Source organism: Prionailurus bengalensis, chromosome E2 (genome assembly GCF_016509475.1).
Source record: "Prionailurus bengalensis isolate Pbe53 chromosome E2, Fcat_Pben_1.1_paternal_pri, whole genome shotgun sequence".
Lineage (NCBI taxonomy): Eukaryota > Metazoa > Chordata > Mammalia > Carnivora > Felidae > Prionailurus > Prionailurus bengalensis.
Window position 1 is genome coordinate 2325253 of NC_057352.1, and position 23475 is coordinate 2348727.

The window sequence follows — 23475 nt, forward strand, 5'->3', positions numbered from 1 at the left end:
TGATCTCTCAAAGCGAGTTGTTTATTCTTTGCGGACACCGTCAAGAAGCGTAGGACGTTCGGAAACACCAGAACAATTTGGGGCAAGTGGCATCGAATGTTAAAAGGAAAAAGGGCAGCATCAAAGTCCCCCGAGAAAGGAGACCCTGGGGGAGCTCTTCACGTAAGCAAAGCATCAGGTCAGCCTTAGGAGACTCACTTGGAGCTACCTTCAAATTCGACTGCAAAAAAACAGCTATAAAAACAGGCAGTCTGTGTTACCAGAAATGCGTACTGACTAAACCCAGTTAAGTATTTAAACCTGAATCACCTGCCCTCCCCCTCTCCCCACAAGCAGGAGACTGATTTTGATGGCGGAACTGGTTCCTGTATCTTCTGAACCCGACGACTGTTTAAAATGACACTGGTCTCTCAGGGCGCCTGGGTGGCTCAGCCAGTTGAGCATCCGACTTAATTTGGGCTCAGGTCATGATCTCACCGTTGATGAGATCCAGGCCTGTGTTCCGCTCTTTGTTGACAGCGTGCAGCCTGCTTGGGATGCTCTCTGTGCCCCTCCCCCACTCTCTCCCTCTCTCTCTCAATAAATAAACATTTTTTAAAAATTACACTTTTAAAAGTTTTATTGTAAAAAAACCTAAACGACCACTATGAGAAACTTCAGCATCCCAAGTGCTTACTATTATTTCCTGACTCTGAAAACCACCTCCTCCCTGTCACACAGCTTGTCAGCTTCTGCCGCGTTAGTGGCTTGGGGACAGACAGAGGGATGGAGGGGAGCGGGGCTCTGGCTTCCACCCCAGGAGGAAACTCAGGAGGGTGCCCACCTGGCATCTGCACTAGATCTAGGGTCCCAAAATGTCCACATTCACTTATGGAGTCCACCTCCCCCTCTCAGCCCCCTCCTCCGGAGTGTCCCCCCCGGGACACTAAGTGCTCTGTCCCAGCCCTTACAGTCAACTCCCACGGCCTAGAACCCTGATGCCCCGGTTCCTGGGGCTCCTGTGAGTGTCCAGCCACAGCGACCCTGACCATGTTCCTAAGCACATCAGACACGGAGGGACTGGCTTCCTCCTTCGGCCCTGCGGGTGCCCCCTAGCAAGAGGACCTGTGCACAAGTCCCCATTCGTAAGGCCCGCCTGGGGCGCGCTACCCGGGGGCTCCCGCGTCTGCACCGCCCGTGCTGGGGGCTCAGCCCCTCCCCCCCAAGGCAGGTCCCAGGACCAGGCGCCCCCCGCGCCTCCCCCTAGGTGTGGATCCTCAGGTGGCGCGTGAGGTTGGTGTTCCGGCTGAAGGTTTTCCCGCACTCGCCGCACCTGTAGGGCTTCTCGCCGGTGTGGATGCGCTGGTGGACGGTGAGCGAGGAGTTCTTGATGAAGGCCTTGCCGCACTGGGCGCAGCGGTACGGCTTCTCACCCGTGTGGATGCGCTGGTGCTCGATGAGGTACGCGCTCTGGCTGAAGGCCTTGCCGCACTCGCCGCACGCGTACGGCTTCTCGCCGGTGTGGCCCGTCTGGTGCACGAGCAGGGACGAGCGGCCCGTGAAGTGCTTCCTGCACACGGAGCACTCGTACGGCTTCTCACCCGTGTGCACCCGCCGGTGCTGCGTGAGCGACGAGTTCTTGCTGAAGGCCTTGCCACACGCGTTGCACTCGAAGGGCTTGACCCCGATGTGGAAGCGCTGGTGCTGGATCAGGTAGGAGCTCTGGCTGAAGGCCTTGCCGCACTCGCCGCACACGTACGGCTTCTCGCCCGTGTGGTTCCGCCGGTGCAGCGTCAGCGACGAGCTCTTGTTGAAGGCCTTGCCGCAGTCCCCGCAGCGGAACGGCTTCTCGCCCGTGTGCGTGCGCCGGTGCTCGGTCAGGTGCATGTTCTGGCTGAAGGCGCGCCCGCACTCGGCGCACGCGTACGGCTTCTCGCCCGTGTGCGTGCGCCGATGCACGGTCAGGTGCATGTTCTGGCTGAAGGCCTTGCCGCAGTCCCCGCACGCGTACGGCCGCTCGCCCGTGTGCACGCGCTCGTGCTGCGCCAGGGACGAGGTCTTGCGAAAGGCCTTCCCGCACGCGGCGCACGCGTACGGCTTCTCGCCCGTGTGCGTGCGCTGGTGCACGGTCAGGTTCATGCGCTGGCTGAAAGCCTTGCCGCAGTCCCCGCAGCGGTACGGCTTCTCCCCGGTGTGGACCCTGCGGTGGATGGTGAGGGACGAGCGCTCGATGAAGTGCTTCCCGCACTCGTCACACTCGAAGGGCCTCTCCCCGGTGTGGGTCCTCCGATGCTTCACGAGGGACGAGCTGCGGCTGAAGGCCTTGCCGCACGTGGCGCACGCGTAAGGCTTCTCCTCTGCGTCCAGTCTGGAGGGCTGGCTGAGGTCTGCGCCGAGCACCACACGCGGCTGGGACCCTGCTTCCGCCGGACCCGCCGATGGTGGCGGGCGCAGGCTGGAGCTTTGGGGGGTGAGGACCTGAGGTTCCCGACGACACTCGGGGGCGAGCTCCTGAGAAAACTCCGACCGCCCCAGGCAGGTCCTGGCGCCCCCCTGCTGCCTCCTCTCCACCCAGTCACCCAGGGTCCACGCGCCTTCAAAGGCCAGGCCGCAGGCACCATTTCTCGTGGGTCCCTCGGCCACCGCCCCGACGGATGGCCTGTGTTCCGCAGTGTCCTCCTTTGGACCCGATTCCTTCATTTCAGGTCTAGACTCCAAGTCTGGGGGAGGGGAGAGAGAAGACGAGACACATGGAGTTAACAAGGCTGGGAGCAAGGACCTTCCAGAGCGCGGGATGGGCAGGTGACATCGGACACCGCCCTGCCGAGCGCAAGGGCAGCGATGAGCGGGCCGCAAAGGTGGTCTGAAGAAGCAGGGCCCACATGAGGCGGAGGGGGGTGGAGGGGACAGGACCTGTCCCTTCGGGGGAGCGGAGACAAGGGCAGCCCAGCCCGCACACAGGAGCTCAGAGGAGAGCCGCCTGTACAGAAACAACAGGAGGTACCGGGTTTGGACCCAGCGGATCAGCTCGAGGAAACCCGAACAAGTTCTGCAATGGGCTCCTTGCTTCCAGGGACCACCCCGAACACCCCCAACCGCGGAGGCTTCTCAAAGCATCAGGCGTTGTTAGAAACGCTAAGGTGACAGCTGACACTTATGGGGGTGTGCTGCTGGTCCTCTATCCCCCCCACCTGCCAGCCAAGCTCCGCCCTTCCCTGCCCCTCCCCCCCTCCTCCGCTGCCCAGACCCTCGCGCCTCTGCACATCCTCCCCCCCCCCCTCCCCGCGCCGGAATCACAGCCCCGCTGCGGCTCGAGTGCCCGCCTACATGGACCCTGTTGGTTTGTAAATCTCTATTTCCAGTCCAGGAGATTCTCCTGAGTTCCAGACTCTGTATCACGGGTCCAACGGCTTCATTCCCAACATGCAGAAGCTGTGAGATCTTCTTCACACAACAATCTCCACATGGAGCCCTCCTTCCCAGGAGGCGACAAGACCCAGCAGGGGAGGAGCAGCTGATCCCGCTCTCCCACTTGAACCCCCACCTAGCCCGCAACCCCTGGAGTCTGAGACCCCTCCCCTAAATCCTGCGGCTGTGCCACATGGCAGTCTGGAATTCAGGGTCTTCTATATGCTGATGCCTCCCCCATTTACCCGTCCAGCCCACACCCTGAGCTCTGCTGGAATATTCGAAAGCCTACCTGGTGTGTCCCCGCCCCCCCCCCCCCCCCCCCCCCCGTTACTGCAAACCTAGTGCATCTGATTGGGGCCCCTGCCCCTCCAAGCACAATGATAAAAAGAAAGGCTCATCAAAGAGACTTAGCGAGTAAGTGAGACACAGAAGAACCAGTACTGTAGGAATCCAGTGACGTGAGGTTCCCGGGGGCATCACGTCCACAGAGACAGAAAGCAGACGGCGCCAGGGGCTGGGGGAGGGGGGGGGGGGGAGAGGGAGTTGGCGCTTAAAGGGCACAGAGTTCCAGTTCTGCCCGGAGAAAAGAGTTCTATGGATGGATGATGGCGGCAGCACATCAGTGTGAATGTACCTAACACCACCAAACTGTACGCCCAAAAACTGTTAAAACGGTAAACTTTATGTTTGTCTTACCACAACAGAAAATAAAATAAAATAAAATTGAATGAAACAAAAAAATGAAATGAAATTAAAAAATAAAAAAACATGAAATAAAATAACATGAAATGAAATAACATGAAATGAAATAAAATGAAATAATAAAATAAAATGGAATGAAATAAAACAAAAAAAAAAAATAACATGAAATAAGATAACGAAATGAAATAAAAAATGAAATAAAATAATGAAATGAAATTTAATAAAATAAAATAAAATAAAATAAAATAAAATAAAATAAAATAAAATAAAATAAAATAAAATAAAATAAAATAAAATAGATGTGGCAGTCATCCTTGATTCGCTCCTTCCCTCCCACCCTCCAGACTTAACGAGAGCCACTGGACGTGCACAACAGACTGGACCGGATCCAATCTCGCGTCGCCCCTGCCCGCGATCCAGTTAGGCACCCTGGATTTCTTGCCTGAAATGCGGCAAGACCGGCCACCCTCAGCCCTCCGCAATGGATTCTCCGCTCAGCAGCAAGAGGATATTCTTAGCAGTCAGACCACACCGTCCAGCGCCTTCCTGGTATGCTGACACGTGAAGCCAACGCCTTCCCCGGCCTACAGGGTCCTTGGGACAGAGCCAGGGCCCCCTCTCCTGAGCCGTCCCCCACTCTCCATCCCCTGCTCACTTGCTGGCAGCCACACTTCCCGTTTTACTCCCTGCCAAGTTCTTCCTGCCTCAGGGCCTTTACATGTGCCGCTGCCCCACCCTTCCCACTGGTGCTCATCCTTCGGCCCTCAGCGAACACTTCTCCACAGGGAGGTCTTTCCTGTCCATCCTGTGGTGGAAAGGAAGACTCCTCCTGCTAGTCTCTTGCCGGTTTGGTTGTGGGCACTGATCATGGTCTATGGCAACTTTTGTCTGTCCCTGGACCTGCTGATTGCCAGCGCCCCCCTGCCCCAACCCCACTGTGGAAAGTGAGCTTGTCTGGCCCAGCTCCTGCGGCAGTGCCTGGCACACAGAAGGTATCAGATGCACATTCACTGGGCACCTGCAGTGCTAAGCAATCGGCTTGTATCGTTCCATGTGACCCTGACCACCACATGCGACTGACGTACTCTTAAGATTGTGCCCATTTTACAGAAGAGGACACGGAGGCTCTGAGAAGGAAGTCACATACTCAAGGCCACAGAGCACTAGAGGCAGAGCTGGGATCCAAGTGGTCTGCTCCCAGAGCGGTGGCCCCCAATGAGTCACTGTTTTGCTGTGAGGTGTCTTCCTCTCTCAGCGGGAAAGATTTGAGAAATACTTAAGGTAGAGGAATGATTGTGGTTTAGTCACCTTGGGGTGTGGCGTGATGCTGAGATGTTTGGGCAGAGTGTGGCACGGGACGTGACGACTGTGGTGGGGGCAGGGAGAGGGTAATGGTGGATTTCGGGGGCAGTGGGGGGGCGATGGGGTCTGAGACATGCTGGGACAGAAGCTGGCTGTGGCTACAAGCTCACAGCGGGCAGAGGGTCAGCTGTGAGAATAGCTGAAAGTCTTCTGCAGCCAATACTCCGCTCTGAGCCATGACAAGCTGTGAATACACAGCTCGACGGCAACCAGATGAACCCAACCCGCCACCGGGCATTTCACCAAAGAGACTGGCAGGGAGCAAAGTGCTGATGATGCGTGGCTGGTGGACACAGGCATTCTTGCCTACCGTTGAGGAAATGCTAACAGCGTCTGCTGAGGTCACTCTGGCAAACAGCTGCTAATGTGCAAAATGCTATTTGTTCCTTTTGGTCTAAATATGGAGGTACTGTTTGTTTGTTTTTTCGTGTGGTACTCGATTTCTTGTCCTTCAGTTTGTTTTCCTGTATTCCGGATTTCTACGATTGTTTCTGATCACAAAGTAATCCACACTTGTCAGTAAAACACCAAACATCAAAAAATAACATAAAACGGAAACCTCCTGCGATCTCCTCTGTCTGTTAACTGTTTGGTGTGTACTTTGAAAGAACTTTTTCCCCAGTGCCTACCTTTTTATTATATTTTATTTTTTAATGTTTATGTATTTATTTTGAGAGAGGGAAAGCACAAGCAGGGGAGGGGCAGAGGTTGAGATGGAGAGAATCCCAGGCAGGCTCCACACGATCTGCGGAGAACTCACGAACCATGAGATCATGGCCTGACCTGAAATCGAGAGTCGGATGCTCAGCTGACTGAGCCACCCAGGTGGTCCTACGATCACCCAGTTTACTCACGGGAAAGGCTGCAAGCTGCAGCACCGAGGAGTAACCTGAGGCAGAGCCCAGCAGACCCCCTGAGCAGAGAGACTGCTTTGGAGATCTGCAAGGTCCTCCCCGCAGCATCAGATTACAGATCACAACATGCATACATGGAAACTACCCACGCTCGCAGAAGAACCCAAAAGGATTTGAAAGCAGTACCCAGAGCCCGTCAGGGCTGGGCACAGAGCCTTCTCACACCAGCCAGCCAGGTAACCCACACCATCGAATTCACGGGCAGCGGGCAGGGCCCTCAGGGGGTTGAGGGGACAGCAAGCCGTCTAGACTGAGCACAGGTCATAACGGCAGAAAGTGAGAGCAGGTCAAATGACACGGGGTTGGTGTCAAAACAGATACAGAGGAAGGACACAGAACAGAGTCGGGAGTTCGACCCACACACGCGCACACGGACAGCTGGTTTTTGACGAACATGCAAAGGCAATTCAGTGGAGAAAATTCAGTGGAAATGTTTCCAGTGGAACAGTTCGGCCTTTTTAACAAAGCCCGTGGAACGACCAAACTGAGCTTCAATGAACACTTTGCATCATTACAAAAATCAACTCTCTAGGGATCCCAGAAGAAAACACAAAACCTAAAAACCCTACGACTTATGGAAGAGAAGCTTTGTGGCCTGTGACAGCCAAGATTTTGTAGATATGGTCCCAAAAGCATGATCCTCGAGGAAAATGATTGATAAACTGGACTTCGCCAAGTTAAAAACTTCTGCTCTTCAACAATTAGTTGACTGTGGGGCACTTGGACACCTGCATTCAACAGTGACGTCAGGCGCCTTTCCTACACGGTTCACAAAAACTCACTCAAAATGGACCAACAACCTAAACAAAGAGCCGAAACTATAAAAGTCTTAGAAGAAAACACAGGAAGGAATCTTAGCGGCTTGGGTTGGGCAATGGTCTCTTAGGACCCCAAAAGCATGGAAGATCCCCAAGAAAGGCTAAAATAACAAAGATTGCACATCCAAAATTTTGACAGATCACAGAGTAGCTGGAACTCCTAGGCACGGAAATGTGAAATGGCACCAACCGCTTTGCAAAGAACGTCTGGCGGTTTCCTGAAAGGTCGGGACACATCATTGCGTGGTTCGACTGTTCTCCTGGTGTTTGCTCAAGAGAAAGGAAAACACAGGTCCTCGGTGAGAGCTGTCCGCACGTGTTCACAGCAGCTCTATTTCTATCAGCCCAGAATCGGAGACAGCGCAGCTGTTCGCCAACAAGCGAAGGGACACGCAGACTGTGTTCTATCCAGGAAGTAGACTGGTACTTGGCAATTAAGAGGAGTGAACTACTTGTACACGCAACATGGCGAACCTCAAAATACTTCTGCCGAGTGCAAGGAATCAGACCAAAAGGACTACTGGCTGTATCAGTGCATCTATATAAAGTTGCAGAATGCGCAGATTAAACCAAAATGCCGTAAGGCTGCCCAAGGAACGGAGGTGCGTGCAGGAAGCACTGGCAGGTGCTGGAAATGGGTAATGGATATGTTCGTCATCTGGACCGTGGTGATGGCTTCCCCCCGGGTGTAGACGGGTGTCAGGATGCATCCAATTGTTCGCTTTAAAAAAGTGCAGTTAACTGTAGGTCAATTATACTTCACAAAAGCCATAAAAGAAGTGAGAACATATTCTAGTTCTGAAAATTAGTGGGTTTTTTTAACCTAACACTATTATCAAGGGACATCTTTCCACGTCAGCGTCTACAGAGAGCCCTCATCTTTGAAGAGCTGTGTGGTCTCCATCTCACTGGTATAATGGGATATGTTTAGCCAGTCTTGTGTAGGTAGGCATTTAGGCCTTTTATCCTTTTCCTCCTATGTAAAACTTTGCACACTTACAGGGAGATATCTTACAGGGAGATCGCTAAAGACAGAACCGTTAAAAATGTGGTTGATAACGCCAAACTGTCCTCCAAAAGAGCTGTCCCAACTTTATGCTCCTAAAACGAGAAAGTCCTTTTCCCTACACTCTCATTAATACAGGCTATTTTCATTCTTTTTCATCTCTGTGTACCTCATGGGCAAAAACTAGATTTCTTTGACTTGATTTGTATTTATTTCTCTGACTATTGGTAAGCTTTAAAAATTTTTTATGAAGTGTAATTTTGTATATTTCTACATTCATGAACTGCCAGCTCATAGGTTTGGTCTACCTTCCTATCATCCTTTTTCTTGTTTTATTCTTGTTTACTCCTAGGAGCTCTTTATATAATTATAATCCTTTGACCATTATACAGGTGGTAAATATTATTCCCCCATTACCTGTCAACTTTATTTTTATCTTTGAGTCATTTAAACTTCCTACATAGTCAAATCTGTCCATCTTTTTTCTTATTTCTTTGCAGGCCGGCGGTGAGAAATTCAGCAAAGCTGCCCCCTTACCCAGAGAAACCAGGTTCCTGTAGTTCTCCAGCATCACATCTCTGTACAGGTCCTTCTGGGAAGGCTCCAGCTGCTGCCACTCCTCCTGCGTGAAGTCCACGGCCACGTCCCTGAATGTCACTGATTCCTGTAAGAGGAAACCCACAACCACTCACCGCAGGGCCCTGCTCACAGAGGTCTGGAGAAATGGCCGGAAAAGCCAAGAGGACTTAGGGAAGGCAGACAAATCTGAAGTGATTTCAACAAGGTTCAGAGTTCTGAAGGGACCAACTGCTCAGTGTCCTTGGTGCCTACTTCTATTGGGATGGTCCTCGGACAGAGAAACAAAACAAACGTAAGATTGTTTAGAGCGGAAAGTGACACACTTGAGAAGCAGAGAAGGAACCAAAGGTATAATGACCATAACCCTGTGAATCGCCCTGTGCATGAGTTGCCCATCAAAGGCAGAATCCTAGATGGGATCCAGTAGTTCAACAAACTGTCCTGAGCCCCTGCGGAGCTGCAGGCACTGAGCTGGGTGCTGGGCAGGAGCCATGGAAAGTTCAAGAACCAGGTCCTCGTGGACGAGGCAGGAACACACACGGGACGGACCGGCCATCTGCTCAATACCACTGTGAAGGTATGAACGAGATCCTCCAGGCGCCTGAGCAAAGGCAGCCTGAGGGGGTGTCCAGGGAGATTTCGGAAAGTTGACACCAAATGTGGTCTGAGGGGACAGTTAGTGGTTGGGTCCGTGGGATGAAATTCTGGAGGGGAGAGGGGCTGGGATGAAGACCTGAGGCTAAAAGGCAGATGGGCCCAGGGCGGGGGATGGTGGGAAGTTCACGGGGTGGAAGCCTCAGTGCCTTCCCAGCTGATGCCGTGAGCCCCCTGGATGTAACGAATATCCCATAGCACGGGAGGTAACGACAATGGCGATGGCGGCCATTACAACGGTGACAAGACCTATCACTTGTTATGCAGACGCTATGGGCCGGGTCCCATTCGAAGTGCTTGTTATAGGTCGAGTTCTGCCCACCCCCAAGTCCTAACCCCCAGCATCCCCGAATGGGACGTCATTTGGAACTAGAGACAGTGCAGTTGTAATTAGTTAGGAGGAAATCATACTGGGTGGGGGGGGGTGGTCCTTAAACCTCCAGGACTTGCATCCTTATAAAGAAGGGAAATTCAGACCCGCACGGGCACACAGGGAGACACCCTGTGAAGTGACCTTATGCTGCCACAAGCCAAGACCTACCAGCGGCCAGAAGGGAGGCCCGGAACGCATCCTTCCCTAACACCTTCAGAGGAAGCACGGCCCTGCCGACACCATGACCTTGTGGCCTCCGTCCTCCAGGACTGTGAGGACACACAGTTACGTTGTTTAAGCCCCCCAGTCTGGGGTCGCTTTTCTTAGGGCAGCCTTAGCAAACCAACACATCCGTCTTGCCCTCTGTGATCCCCAGTGCTTTGTACCATGCCTGGCATACAGTAGGCACTCACTAAGTAGCTCCTGAATGAATCCGTGGATCAGTGAGTAAGGAGGGCATGAGGACTGAGGAAGTTAATCCACGCCTGAGGCTCAGAACATTGCACGTATACAGTAAGTGCTCAAACACCGTCAGCCACCGTTACTGCCGCCCACTCGTCCTCGACTCTCTCCTCGGTCCTCTGAGCACCTCTGCCGGCTGGACAGTGAGAGACCCTCTCCGCGGGCCACTCCCTTCATTGTCCCGAGTGCCTGCCCGGTGCCAGGGCTCACGCTGTGCCCCCCATCTCAGTCTCAGCCCTCCACCACTTGACGTGGAAGCAGCATAACCCTGTGGTTATGGGTTTGGACTTGGGAGCTGGGTGGCCTGCAGCGAAATCCTGGCTCTGCCCCTTCCTGTGTGTCCTTGGGCTGTGTGTCCTTGGGCTACTGTCTTAACCCTTCGGTGTCTTGTTTGTTCAGCAGGCTTCAGAACAACAATGTCCCCCCCCACAGTGATCATGGACTTCAGAACAACAATGTCCCCCCCCCGTAGTGCTCACAAACTTCACAACAACAATGTCCCCCCCCATAGTGATCATGGACTTCAGAACAACAATGTCCCCCCCCGTAGTGGTCACGAACTTCAGAACAACAATGTCCACCCCCCGTAGTGGTCACAAACTTCAGAACAACAATGTCCCCCCTCCATAGTGATCATGGACTTCAAAACAACAATACCCCCCCCGTAGTGGTCACGAACTTCAGAACAACAATGTCCCCCTCCTTAGTGGTCACAAACTTCAGAACAACAATGTCCCCCCCCCATAGCGATCATGGACTTCAGAACAACAATACCCCCCCCGTAGTGGTCACGAACTTCAGACCAACAATGTCCCCCCCCCCATAGTGGTCACAAACTTCCGGACAACAATGTCCCCCCCGATACTGGTCACGAACTTCAGAACAACAATGTCCCCCCTCCTTAGTGGTCACGGACTTCAGAACAACAATATCCCGCCTCCTTAGTGGTCACAAACTTCAGAACAACAATGTCCCCTCCCCGTACTGGTCACAAACTTCAGAACAACAATGTCCCCCCTCCTTAGTGGTCACGAACTTCAGAACAACAATGTCCCCCCACCCCGTAGTGGTCACGAACTTCAGAACAACAATGTCCCCCCCCCCGTAGTGCTCACGGACTTCAGAACAACAATGTCCACCCCCCGTAGTGGTCACAAACTTCAGAACAACAATGTCCCCCCTCCATAGTGATCATGGACTTCAAAACAACAATACCCCCCCCGTAGTGGTCACGAACTTCAGAACAACAATGTCCCCCCTCCTTAGTGGTCACAAACTTCAGAACAACAATGTCCCCCCCCCATAGCGATCATGGACTTCAGAACAACAATACCCACCCAGTAGTGGTCACGAACTTCAGACCAACAATGTCCCCCCCCATAGTGGTCACAAACTTCCGAACAACAATGTCCCCCCCCCATACTGGTCACGAACTTCAGAACAACAATGTCCCCCCTCCTTAGTGGTCACAAACTTCAGAACAACAATGTCCCCTCCCTGTGCTGGTCACAAACTTCAGAACAACAATGTCCCCCCTCCTTAGTGGTCACGAACTTCAGAACAACAATGTCCCCCCCCCCCGTAGTGGTCACGGACTTCAGAACAACAATGTCCCCCCCGTAGTGGTCACGAACTTCAGACCAACAATGTCCCCCCCCATAGTGGTCACAAACTTCCGGACAACAATGTCCCCCCCGATACTGGTCACGAACTTCAGAACAACAATGTCCCCCCTCCTTAGTGGTCACGGACTTCAGAACAACAATATCCCGCCTCCTTAGTGGTCACAAACTTCAGAACAACAATGTCCCCTCCCCGTACTGGTCACAAACTTCAGAACAACAATGTCCCCCCTCCTTAGTGGTCACGAACTTCAGAACAACAATGTCCACCCCCCGTAGTGGTCACAAACTTCAGAACAACAATGTCCCCCCCCCCCCCGTAGTGGTCACGAACTTCAGAACAACAATGTCCCCCCTCATTAGTGATCACGAACTTCAGAACAACAATGTCCCCCCCCTGCAGCGGTCACGAACTTCAGAACAACAACGTCCCCCCCTCCGTACTGGTCATGGGCGTTAAGCGAGGTAATGTATGTATGCTTCCGGCACAGTCTGGTACAGCTAAGTATGTGCCTGGTTCATGTCAACTTTTGCTATCATCATCTGATTAATTTTGGCATTTCGTATATATATTCTCTATATATTTAGTATTAATAGTGATTATTATCATTGTAATACTATTATTTGATTCTTTGAACTAATAGGACCTTTGGCCAGTCCTAATAATAATTCCTTCTTTATTTTTTTAATTTATTTTTAAGTGTTTATTCATTTATTTTATTTTATTTTATTTTTTGAGAGGGACAGAGCGTGCATGGCGGGGGTAAGGTGCAGAGAGAGAAAGAGAATCTCAAGCAGGCTCTGCACTGTGTGTGCAGAGCCTGATGCGGTTCTCGATCCCATGAACCGTGAGACCATGACCTGAGCTGAAATCAAGAGTCGGACGCTTAACAATCTGAGCCACCCAGGTGCCCCAATAATTCCTTCTTTAAAAACCCCTGCTTTATTGAGGTACGGATGACATCCAAAAAGCTGTGGATATTAATTAAATTTGGAAAGTACACACCCATGTAATCACCACCGCAATCAAGGCCATAAACTTATCCATCACTTCTAAAAGTTTCCTCCTTCCCCTTTAAAACGTGTTTTATTTTTTAATATAATAATCCCTTCAGAAAGTCTTCCCTAAACATGTTCCCTCTCAACTCACTCACTAGGTAAACTCTTTTTCAAGCAGGTCCCACATACCCAGCCTGGGCTGGGGGTGCACAAAAATGCTTGAAGCCAAAATGGACAGTCTTGAAGTTTTGGACCCTACACCTTACAGCAAAGGATGCTGGGAGGGCAGACAGCAGGGGATCGAGGAGGCTTCCCCTAGAACTGAGGCTTAACCCCCCAACACGCACAAGCTATTGCAGTCCTCCTAGGTAACGCAGGTAAAAGAAATCAAGACAACCACCCCGGACCAGTTATAAATGAAGACATCACGTGCGGCTGCTTTGGGAAACAGTCCGACAGTTCCCTAGATGGTTAAACAGAATCATCACATGAGGCCGCAATCCTATTCCTGGGTATATACGCTGGAGAAATGCGGACACGGGTGCAAACCAAAGACTTGGAATGTTCACTGCAGCATGACTGAGAATGACCAGACAGCGGAAACAACCCAAATGTCCATCACCCGCAGAATGGGGAAACAAAATGTGTTTTTTCTAGCCACACAGTGGAGTATTACTCGCCCATGAAAAGGAAGGAAGCGCTAGCCTGTGCTACATGAAGGAACCTCAAAATCAGGATGCTGAGGGGTGCCTGGGGGGCTCAATCAGTTAACTGTGTGACTCTTGACTTGGGCTCAGGTCATGATCTCACAGTTCATGAGTTCAGGCCCTGCATCTGGGCTCCGTGCTGTCAGTGTGGAGCCTGCCTGGGATTCTCTCTCTGCCCCTCCCCTGCTGGTGCTCTCTCAAGTAAATAAGCCTTAAAAAACAATCATGATGCTGAAAGGCAGATACAGAAGACCATACAACGTGTGATTTCATTTACATGGAATGTGTCGGATATGAGAATTCATGGAGACAGAAAGCAGATTCGCGGCTGCCAGGGGCAGGGGGCCGGTGGAGGAAAGTGGGAATAACTGGTAATGGGGCACACATTTCCTGTTTGCATTATGGACAGGGTTTTTTGTCACGTTTATTTATTTTTGAGAGAGAGAGAGAGAGAGAGAGAGAGAGAGAAAACGAGCAGGGGAGGGACAGGGAGAGAGGGAGACACAGAATCCAAAGCAGGCTCCAGGCTCTGAGCTGTCAGCACAGAGCACAACATGGGGCTCGAACCCACGAATGGCGAGATCACAACCTGAGCTGAAGTCAGACACTTAACCAACTGAGCCACCCAGGCGCCCCTGGACTATGACTCTTCTAGCCAGCCTCTGTTCCTTGCAGACAGACCTTTAGGCTGTTTGCACCCATTGCTATTAGAGTGGACCCCCCGCCCCACCAAAAAGAAGAGGTGCCAAGAATATCCCTGTAAATAGATCTCAGTGCTCATGTGTCAACAAAACTGTAGGATCAATTCTTAGAAATGACATGCTGGGTCCAAGGAGAAGGTGAGGGTTTTGTTGTTGTTGTTGTTGTTTTTTAATTTAAAAAAAAATTTTTTTTTAATGTTTATTTATTTTTGAGACAGAGAGAGACAGAGCATGAGCGGGGGAGGGTCAGAGAGAGAGAGAGACACTGAATCCGAAGCAGGCTCCAGGCTCTGAGCTGTCAGCACAGAGCCCGACGCGGGGCTCAAACCCACAGACCGTGGGATCATGACCTGAGCCGAAGTCGGACGCTTAACCGACTGAGCCACCCAGGCGCCCCTGTTTTTTAATTTTTAATGTTTATTTATTTTTGAGAGACAGAGAATGAGCATGGGAGGGACAGAGAGAGAGGGAAATACAGAATCCGAAGCCGGCTCCAGGCTCCGAGCTGTCAGCACAGAGCCCAACGCGGGGCTCAAACCCACGAACTGTGAGATCATGACCTGAGCCGAAGTCGGACGCTTAACTGACTGAGCCACCCAGGCGCCCCCGTTTTTTGTTTTTAATCAAGTTTTAACAAAAACGTGACAGATTTTTTAAAGTGTATTTATTTTAAAAGGCAGAGAGAGTGTGTGCACGCATGTGTAAGAGTGAGGGAGGGGCAGAGAGAAAGGGAGGGTGAAAGAGAATCCCAAGCTGGGTCTGAGCTGTCAGCGTGAAGCCCGATGCGGAGCTCGAACCCATGAACCATGAGATCATGACCTGAACCAAAATCAAGAATCAGATGCTTAATTGACTGAGCCACCCAGGTGCCCCGAGACAGATTTGGTTTTAAACATTTGAAGCTGTATTTTATTTTATTTTATTTATTTATTTATTTATTTATTTAAAAAATTTTTTTAATGTTTATTTATTTTGGGGACAGAGAGAGACAGAGCATGAATGGGGGAGGGGCAGAGAGAGAGGGAGACACAGAATCAGAAGCAGGCTCCAGGCTCCGAGCCATCAGCCCAGAGCCTGACGCGGGGCTCGAACTCACGGACCGCGAGATGGTGACCTGAGCTGAAGTCGGATGCTTAACCGACTGGGCCACCCAGGCGCCCCGAGACAGATTTGGTTTTAAACATTTGAAGCTCTTTTGTATTTTATTTTATTTTATTTATTTATTTATTTATTTATTTATTTAAAAAATTTTTTTAATGTTTATTTATTTTGGGGACAGAGAGAGACAGAGCATGAATGGGGGAGGGGCAGAGAGAGAGGGAGACACAGAATCAGAAGCAGGCTCCAGGCTCCGAGCCATCAGCCCAGAGCCTGACGCAGGGCTCGAACTCACGGACCGCGAGATCGTGACCTGAGCTGAAGTCGGATGCTTAACCGACTGAGCCACCCAGGCGCCCCTCTTTTGTATTTTAAAATTATAGAATAAATTAAGAAACATGGGGTGCCTGGGTGGCTCAGTCGGTTAAGCATCCGACTGCAGCTCAAGTCGTGATCTCGCCATTCGTGGGTTCGAGCCCAACGTATGGTGCTGACCGCTCAGAGCCTGGAGCCTGCTTCAGATTCTGTGTCTCCCTCTCTCTTTGCCCATTCCCCAGTCCCACTCTGTCTCCGTCTCTGTCTCAAAAATAAGTGAATATTAAAACAAATAAAAAACAAAAAAGCAAGCCTGGGAAGAATACCCCCCCACACACACACACATACACATACCTGTTTAAAATTGCAAGAATACAGCAAGTCCTGTAGGCTGACTATAGCACAAGACAGATAATTCTCCTGCCTGCAGAAATAGCTAATAACATTTTCTGGAAATAAAGCCTCAGTAATAACACAAACAATGCTACTCAGAAAGAGCCCGTGGGACACCTTCGGCCACCACCTGTCACGCTCAAGGTTTGTACCACTTGTCACTTATACCTAAAGTGCAGAACGTTAACTTCTGACGACGGCCAGCCCGCCCAGGGGAGGCCTCTCCTCCGTCCTGTGGGGAACACATTCTGCCACCACGGGTTGGGGACTCATGGAAGGCCTCAGAAGTATCCAACCACGGATTCCCCGGATTCCTCTCCAAAAATCGCTCCTGAGAAATCGCACGAGATGCAGGGCAAGACTTCTGCCCATGTCCCTCCTGACATTATCTGTAACCATGAGTAACTGGAGACAGATACACGTCCTACAACAGGGCAACCACTGAGGAAGCCAGCGATAGCCCTTAGAGAAAATCCTCACATAGACATTGAAGTTGATGTTACAGGCTGTTCTGAACCACACAGAGAAATGCTTAGGATGAAATCTTTGACGAGAAAAAAAAAAAACAGGATATAAAAACTGCTTAGCCAGGGTGGTTCTTATTTTTGCAAAACACCACGTGTGCAGGGAGAGAAAGGCTCACAAACATTCCAGAGAGGTTCTCTCCTGGGGTAAGATCACAGGTCATGCAGACTGTCTTAGCTGTGTTCTTCTGGATCTTTCTAAGCCTTTTTTTTAAATTTTTTTTTCAACGTTTATTTATTTTTGGGACAGAGAGAGACAGAGCATGAACGGGGGAGGGGCAGAGAGAGAGGGAGACACAGAATCAGAAACAGGCTCCAGGCTCTGAGCCATCAGCCCAGAGCCCGACGCGGGGCTCGAACTCACGGACCGCGAGATCGTGACCTGGCTGAAGTCGGACGCTTAACGGACTGCGCCACCCAGGTACCCCTCTAAGCCTTTTATAATGATCATGAATGTCATTACCTACCAGAAATTTTCTTTGATTTTTATCATAGACTATTTACAGCATCAAAAAATTACTAAAAAAAAGAAATCAAAGTCACTGGATGAACATTTAGGTACAACGATAATGCAAGCAAACAAGTGATGTGTGTAAAGTTTATGAAGTTTCAAAATAAGGGAAATCCTTTTTTAAGTTCATTTTATTTTTTGAGAGAGAGAGAGAGCATGCATAGAGAAGGGGCAGAGAGAGAGGGAGAAAGAGAGAATCCCAAGCAGGCTCCACACCCTCGGTGCACAGGCTGCTTGGGGCTCAAACTCCCAAAACCGTGAGATCCTGACCCGAGCGGAAACCAAGATCAGACGCTTAACCCACTGAGCCACACAGGCGCCCTGGGAAATCCTTATTGATTAAAGTTGGATGGGGGAAAAATACCAATATTAAAACCGCAAAGCCAATACTTCGTCAGTTTTTAAAAAGAATCATCAGAGGGGCTCCTGGGTGGCTCAGTCGGTTAAGCGTCCAACTTCAGCTCAGGTCATGATCTCACGGTTCGTGGGTTCGAGCCCTGCATCAGGCTCTCTGCTGACAGCATGGAGCCTGCTTGGGATTCTCTCTCTACCTCTCTCTCTGTCTCTCCTCTGCTTGTGCTCTCTCTCTCTCACAAATAAATAAATAAACATTAAAAAGAAGAGTAATCAGAATAAATGAATACACAAATATCCATATGGTTATCTGTGGGTAGAGGGACTGTGTATGGGTGAATTATACTGTCTTACCTATAGTTTACGGGTTCTTCCTGTTTTCTAGAAGGAGCATTTATTTATATGCTATTTTTTTTAATTATGAAATATCTCTGGCATAAAAAGAAGTTTGGAGAAAAATACAACAGCCACACACATACCCCCCTCTAAACCATAAAGCACAGTTAGCGGGAGCCACAGACGCCCAGGTACCCCTACCCCTCCAGTGTCATCCCTGCTCTCCCTGAAGGTGACCGCTGTCTTCGATGTGCAGCCTTGTTCCAGCCCGTGTCCTTCACCACGCGTGTGGATGCTCATAAGGGACATTCACACGTGTGGGATGGTGCTGCCCAGGGGCATTTGTCACACTGGATGTGATGTGTTTAAACCACCACTCCCCAGGCGCCCATCAGTGTCTCCAGAAAGCCCTAAGGACAGAGCTGGTCACCCCGAAGCTGGTCCGTCCCCCTCGACCGACCAAAGCCAGTGTCGCAGGGCAGGCAAGAGGCTCCTGGACCCGGAAAGGGCCGAGCAGAGAGGAGCATCACCCATGCAGGCCACCCCATCCTCGGGGCAGACACAGCCCTCAGGAGACAGGGCCGAGTATGTGAGCCCTGCAGGGGCCCTGCCCTCTGGCCTTAGCCTCTGGAATGCAGTGCGAGAGGGCCACATGACTCACCAGGGCCTCGTCAGTCAGCAGCTGGGTGGCCATCCCTCCAGCGCCCAGGGTGACAGGAACGGGCCGACTGTGGTTGGGAGAGAGAGAGTGAGGGTACAGTGAGAGACCAGAGACCAGGCCTGGCCCTGCTTCACAGTGCAGACAGGACACGTACCCAGCAGGAAGCAGACAAGGAGGGACACACACACACACACACATACACACACACACACACACACACACACACACACCAATAACAAATGCTAACCACACTTACTGCATGCAAGGGCCCGGACACACGTCTTTCCTTCAATCCTAACGCTCCTCAAGGTGAGTCCTATTTCCACCCCATTTCACAGATGAGAAAACTGAGGCCCGAGAGCTAAGCCACGTGCCCAAGATTCCACAGGGAATGGAGCTGGGCAGGGTACGTCCAGGTCCACCCACGTGCTCGCTGCCTCTCGAAGGCACACCCGGACACCCACCCACAGCCACTCACCCAGCATGAGTGTGCGAGTGTCCGAGTGCTGGTCTGGGGCCCCACTCCCCACCCCTGGGGGAGCTTCCCCACATTTCGTGGAGTAACTGTGAGGTTCAACTGACACACACACAGAAGGAACCGGAGCCTTACAGCTCACGGTAAGAGCTCCAGACATATCAGCGGTTATTACTGTTGTGGGTCCAGTGGGAAGCTGTCAGCTTTGTTTCAACGGGTCTCCTTTTTTACAGCAATGCCCCGCTTCCGTTTACGGCAGTCACACAGAATGCCCTTTGAAACGCAGCTGATTTAAGTAAAATAAATAAATAAAATTTAAAAACCAGTGAGCCAATTTAAATAAAAGACAAAGTTTTACTTTGGACAGGTGGCACAGGTTAGGGCAAATTCCTGGGAGTTTAGGGTATGTTGGTTCACTCTTGGTTCCATGGTGACCTGCCAGGACTTGCATGCCTCCCGTGATGGGGAGCTCACTACCTATGTTGCCAATACCTCTGAATAGAAACATGTTTTCCTTCTGCTAGAAGCCAAAAATATGCCTCCCTAGACCTCCCTCAGGATCACCTGGAAGAGGCACAGATGGTTAGCTACTGTGCCATTTCTCCAAGTGCCAGAAATCACTAGGGATGTTTATTATTATTCAGAACACACATCCCTAGGCCCCTGTCCAGACACTCTGCATCAAACCACATGGGATGGGGCTCCAGAACCATAATTTCCAAACGGAATTACTAAAGTGTGTAATTTCCAAACGAAATTCTTAAGGTGTAAGAACCACAAAGAAGGGTCTTTTTGAGGCCAAATGGCCCCCCACTTTCACAAGCAAAAATTTGTGATTTTAACTATGCAGGTCACACATAAGACAGGCTGGCAGAAACCTTTAGAATACCAGTTCTCCCCCGGGGGTGATTTTGGCCCCCAGGAGACATTGGGCAACACCTGGAGACATTTGTAGGTGCCACAATTTGGGGGCACGTGACGCCATAAGCATTTGGTGGGTGGAGACCAAGGATGCTGTTCAATCACTGCACGAGACGAATGTCAGCGGTGTGGAGGCTCAGAATCCCCACCGTTGATGACAAAGGCGTGGGCACAGGTCTCTTACGACCCACGACCCACGTCCGCAAACTCCATAGCACGGAGTCTGGCCTACAGCAAGCCCTCAAGAAAAACATCCTCCAGCTTAAAACTCTCCAATGGTTTGCCACAGCATCAGAGATCATCCACAGTCTTCCCACGCAGCCCAGACCTCGAAAACTTGGCCCCAGGCACGTCGGCCTTCCCGTCTGCCTCCCTCTTCAGAAATGCTCATCCCGTGGCTAGCTCCTTCCCACGGTCACCTGCTTGGAGAAGTCCCCCACCCCCAGACCCTTGAGCTCAAGTGGCAACACTCTCCCCGCCTTTCTACCGTCTTCTTACAGCAGACATCATTATTGACAACTGTCTTTTCAAAAAGTTGTTCTCGGGGTGCCTGGGTGGCTCAGTCCGTTAAACGTCTGACTTTGGCTCATGTCATGATCTTGCGGTCCATGAGTTCGAGCCCCAAGTCAGGCTCTGTGCTGACAGTTCGGAGCCTGGAGCCTTCTTTGGATTCTGTGTCTCCCTCTCTCTCTGTCCCTCCTCTGCTCATGCTCTGTCTCTCTCTCTCAAAAATAAACATTAAAACAAACAAACAAAAAAGGCAGCACATGTGGGTGGGTGTGCTCCCGTGTGTCATTTCTGAGCTCTGGGGCAAGACCAGGGAATGAAAGACACCAGGTGGCGCCTTGCGGGGACCAAGTGGGAATGAGAAGGAGTTGTGCATTTTTTCCTTTGTATTCTTTTGTTTCCCTGGATGCAGTATCAAGGTCATCGTTTTTGAAACACAATTTAATTTTTAAAAAGGTATTCTTTCTGCACTGGCAGTCTCTGGCTCCCATCCCCATACTGTGAGGTCAACCACACTGGCTTGTCTGGCTGGACAGGGACGTAACCAGACCCAATTCACCCAAGAGGCACAGCGAGCCGAGGGGCCCTGATATCAAAAAAGGTGAATCTAATCCAACCCAGATTATATTTGTCCTATGGCAGTGGAATCACAAACTGTAATTTTTCAAAAAAAATTTTAAAGGAGCCCACAAAGTCACAGTGGCCCTGTAAGGTGACTTGTCCAGGGGGGCTGGTGACGGCTGAACCCAGTGTGGCCCAGGGTCCGTGCTTCCGCAAAGCCGGTGGCTCCCTCTTTCCTCCTCTTCCTCTCAGCTTTCTGGCATTTCCTTCCTTCCATTGTTCCTAGGGGACAATCCCATGGGGAAAAATCATGGAACTTTGTCTCAGATGAATCCAAAAGAAAAAAGAATTTCCCATTTGTCTGTTGATTGAGCATGGAGGCTCTGAGACCCGGATGACCGGGTGTAGAGCTGGATGACTGACTTAGTCTGAGCTCAGTTTCCCCATCTGTAAAATGATGATGATGACGGCTCCCACCTCAGAGTTCTGGAAGGCCTATAAAGGAGGTAGTCCCTGCAAAGTGCCCAGAACACGTTCCCTGAACAAAGGAACCCCTGGTCAGGATGGGGCAGGGGTTTCGGACTCCCCTTTAAGATGGGCCTGGGGAGGAGGGAGGAGAAGAAAGAGCAACCCTCCTTAGCCCCACACGCTGTCACCCACACACTTTGCGGTCCACAGGCTCCCAGCCCCTCCAGAGCCTTCTACGGGCCAGACAAGGCAGTGAGGGCGTGCAAGGAGCTGGGGAATCTGGTGGCCCCAGGCTAGGTCCCCCTGTCCGGCCACACACAGTCTCTCACACAAGCTTTTGGGAGGAGCACACCCGGACATACCCACACACACACACCTAGGAACGGTCAAGCCTAGACACCTAGGAACGGTCAAGCCTGTGTGTGTGTGTCTGTGTGCACACACAGGTATGTGCACTGTGTATGTCTGTGTGCACACACAGGTATGTGCACACAGACACACAGGTAAAGGCAGTGACGGAGGGGGGCCTCAGAGAGACGCATGGAGACAGGTCCAGAGGCAAAGCCTAGACACAGGTGGGCAACCGATGGCACCTTCACAGAGACACTCTGGCCATACTGATAAAGGCAGACAGGTACAGGTGGACAGGACAGTGACCCCCTCCCCCCCCATTAGAGGCAGGCCAGGACTCAACACTGGTGGGTACCCTGAGAGGCCACCGCAGGGAGGTGCACGCGAGCACATACACCCACGCACACGCAGGCACGTATACACGCACACGGTGCACACACATGCACACTGCGCTCACACGCAGGCACACTACGCACACGGTGCACACACATAGGCACAAAGTACACGCACACCGCACGCACAGACGTGCAAATGCACACACGAGTACACACACATGCACACGCACCGAGAGGCCAGGCCACAGGAGGCCGCCCAGACTCACGCTGACTTGCACACGCGCTACAGCCACACAGACGCGCCCCCTTTCCGGTCAGACCTCCCCACTCCCACCACAGCCCTCAAATACCGTCCCGGTGCCAGCACACCCTCCTGAGTCCGCATGCCCCCTGCCCTCGCCCCTCACCTCGGCCCACAGGTCCCCTCCCCGGGCGAGGGTCCGTCCCGGCCTGGGGAGCGCGCAGGGGCCCCGCCCCCTCTCCTCCCGCCTCGCCCCTCCCCTCCCCGCCCCTCCCGCAGCGGGACTCACCCGCGCAGCTCCGCCAGGACAATGACCCGCGCCCGCGGGCCCCGCCCGGCCGCACTGAGCCTGCGCGGAAGGGCGGACTACACTACCCAGAGGCCCGCGCACCACCGCCTCCGTCGGGCCTTGCGCTGGAGCCGAGCGGAGCCGAGCCCATCCGAGACCCCATAGCGCCCCTCCACCTCCCGGAGGTCCCAGCAGCAACGCGCCAAAAGGGTGCGGTGCGGGTGCGGGTGGGAGGAACGAGGAAGAGGGCGGGGCGGGAGCGAGGGGGGAAAGGGAGGAGGGAGAGAGAGGAGGGGAGGGAGGGTATGGGGAGGAGGGCAAAGAAGGAGGGGAGGAGGGTGAGAGGGAAGATGGGAGGGGGAGTCAGGGAGGAGAAGGGAAAAAAAAGGGGAGGCCTAGTTAGAAGGAGGAGGGAGGGGGACGAGGAGAGGGAGGAGAAGGGAAGGGATGGGAGGAGGAGGGACCCGGAGGAGGAAGATCTGGGAAAGGGAGGAGAGAAGGAAGAAGAAAGAGTGGGAGGAGATGGGAGGAAGATCTATAAGGAGGAACAGGGCAGGGGGAGAAAAGAAAGTAGGGCTGAGGAGGGAGAGCAGGAGAGAGGACAATGGGGAGCAGACAAGAAAGAAGGGGGAGGGAAAATTCCAGAAAAGGAGGAGTTATGGATGCAGGCAGAGAGAAGGAGCCCCAGCATATCTGCAGACATCCTGCAGCCGGGCCAGTGGACCACACTAGGGGACAACACTGGACAGCTTTCTTGAACCTCAGGATCACGCTGATTTGTAGGAAAATTTGTAAAGCATGCAGGGATGCAAAGAAGCAAATGATCGTAATTTTAAAATAAAGTAT

The 23475-nt window shown here is 52.0% G+C and overlaps 1 protein-coding gene across 5 annotated transcripts; it reads right to left on the bottom strand.

Moving 5' to 3' along the window:
• ZNF71 (zinc finger protein 71) lies at positions 1-22891 on the bottom strand. 5 transcript variants are annotated; one of them, XM_043600079.1, is made up of 4 exons: positions 22630-22891; positions 18482-18548; positions 8730-8856; positions 1-2699 (listed from the first exon to the last, which is right to left on the bottom strand). In XM_043600079.1, the coding sequence occupies exons 2-4, from the start codon at positions 18512-18514 to the stop codon at positions 1243-1245; spliced, it is 1617 nt and encodes a 538-aa protein (XP_043456014.1). In that variant the 5' UTR covers positions 18515-18548; positions 22630-22891; the 3' UTR covers positions 1-1242. The 5 variants fall into 5 exon arrangements, with proteins under 5 accessions (XP_043456014.1, XP_043456013.1, XP_043456015.1 ...); XM_043600078.1 differs by lacking the exon at positions 22630-22891 and adding an exon at positions 22507-22578; XM_043600080.1 differs by lacking the exon at positions 8730-8856.
• Between the last annotated feature and the right edge of the window lie 584 nt (positions 22892-23475).

What these genes read in the sequence shown, in the direction of transcription:
- ZNF71 (XM_043600079.1), bottom strand. Translation starts at nt 18,514, where the DNA reads ATGGCCACCCAGCTGCTGACTGACGAGGCCCTG. An exon ending in TGCTGACTGACGAGGCCCTG is followed by an intron (nt 8,857 to 18,481) that starts GTGAGTCATGTG and finishes TTCCTCTTACAG; the next exon opens with GAATCAGTGACATTCAGGGA. An exon ending in CAGGAACCTGGTTTCTCTGG is followed by an intron (nt 2,700 to 8,729) that starts GTAAGGGGGCAG and finishes CCCCTCCCCCAG; the next exon opens with ACTTGGAGTCTAGACCTGAA.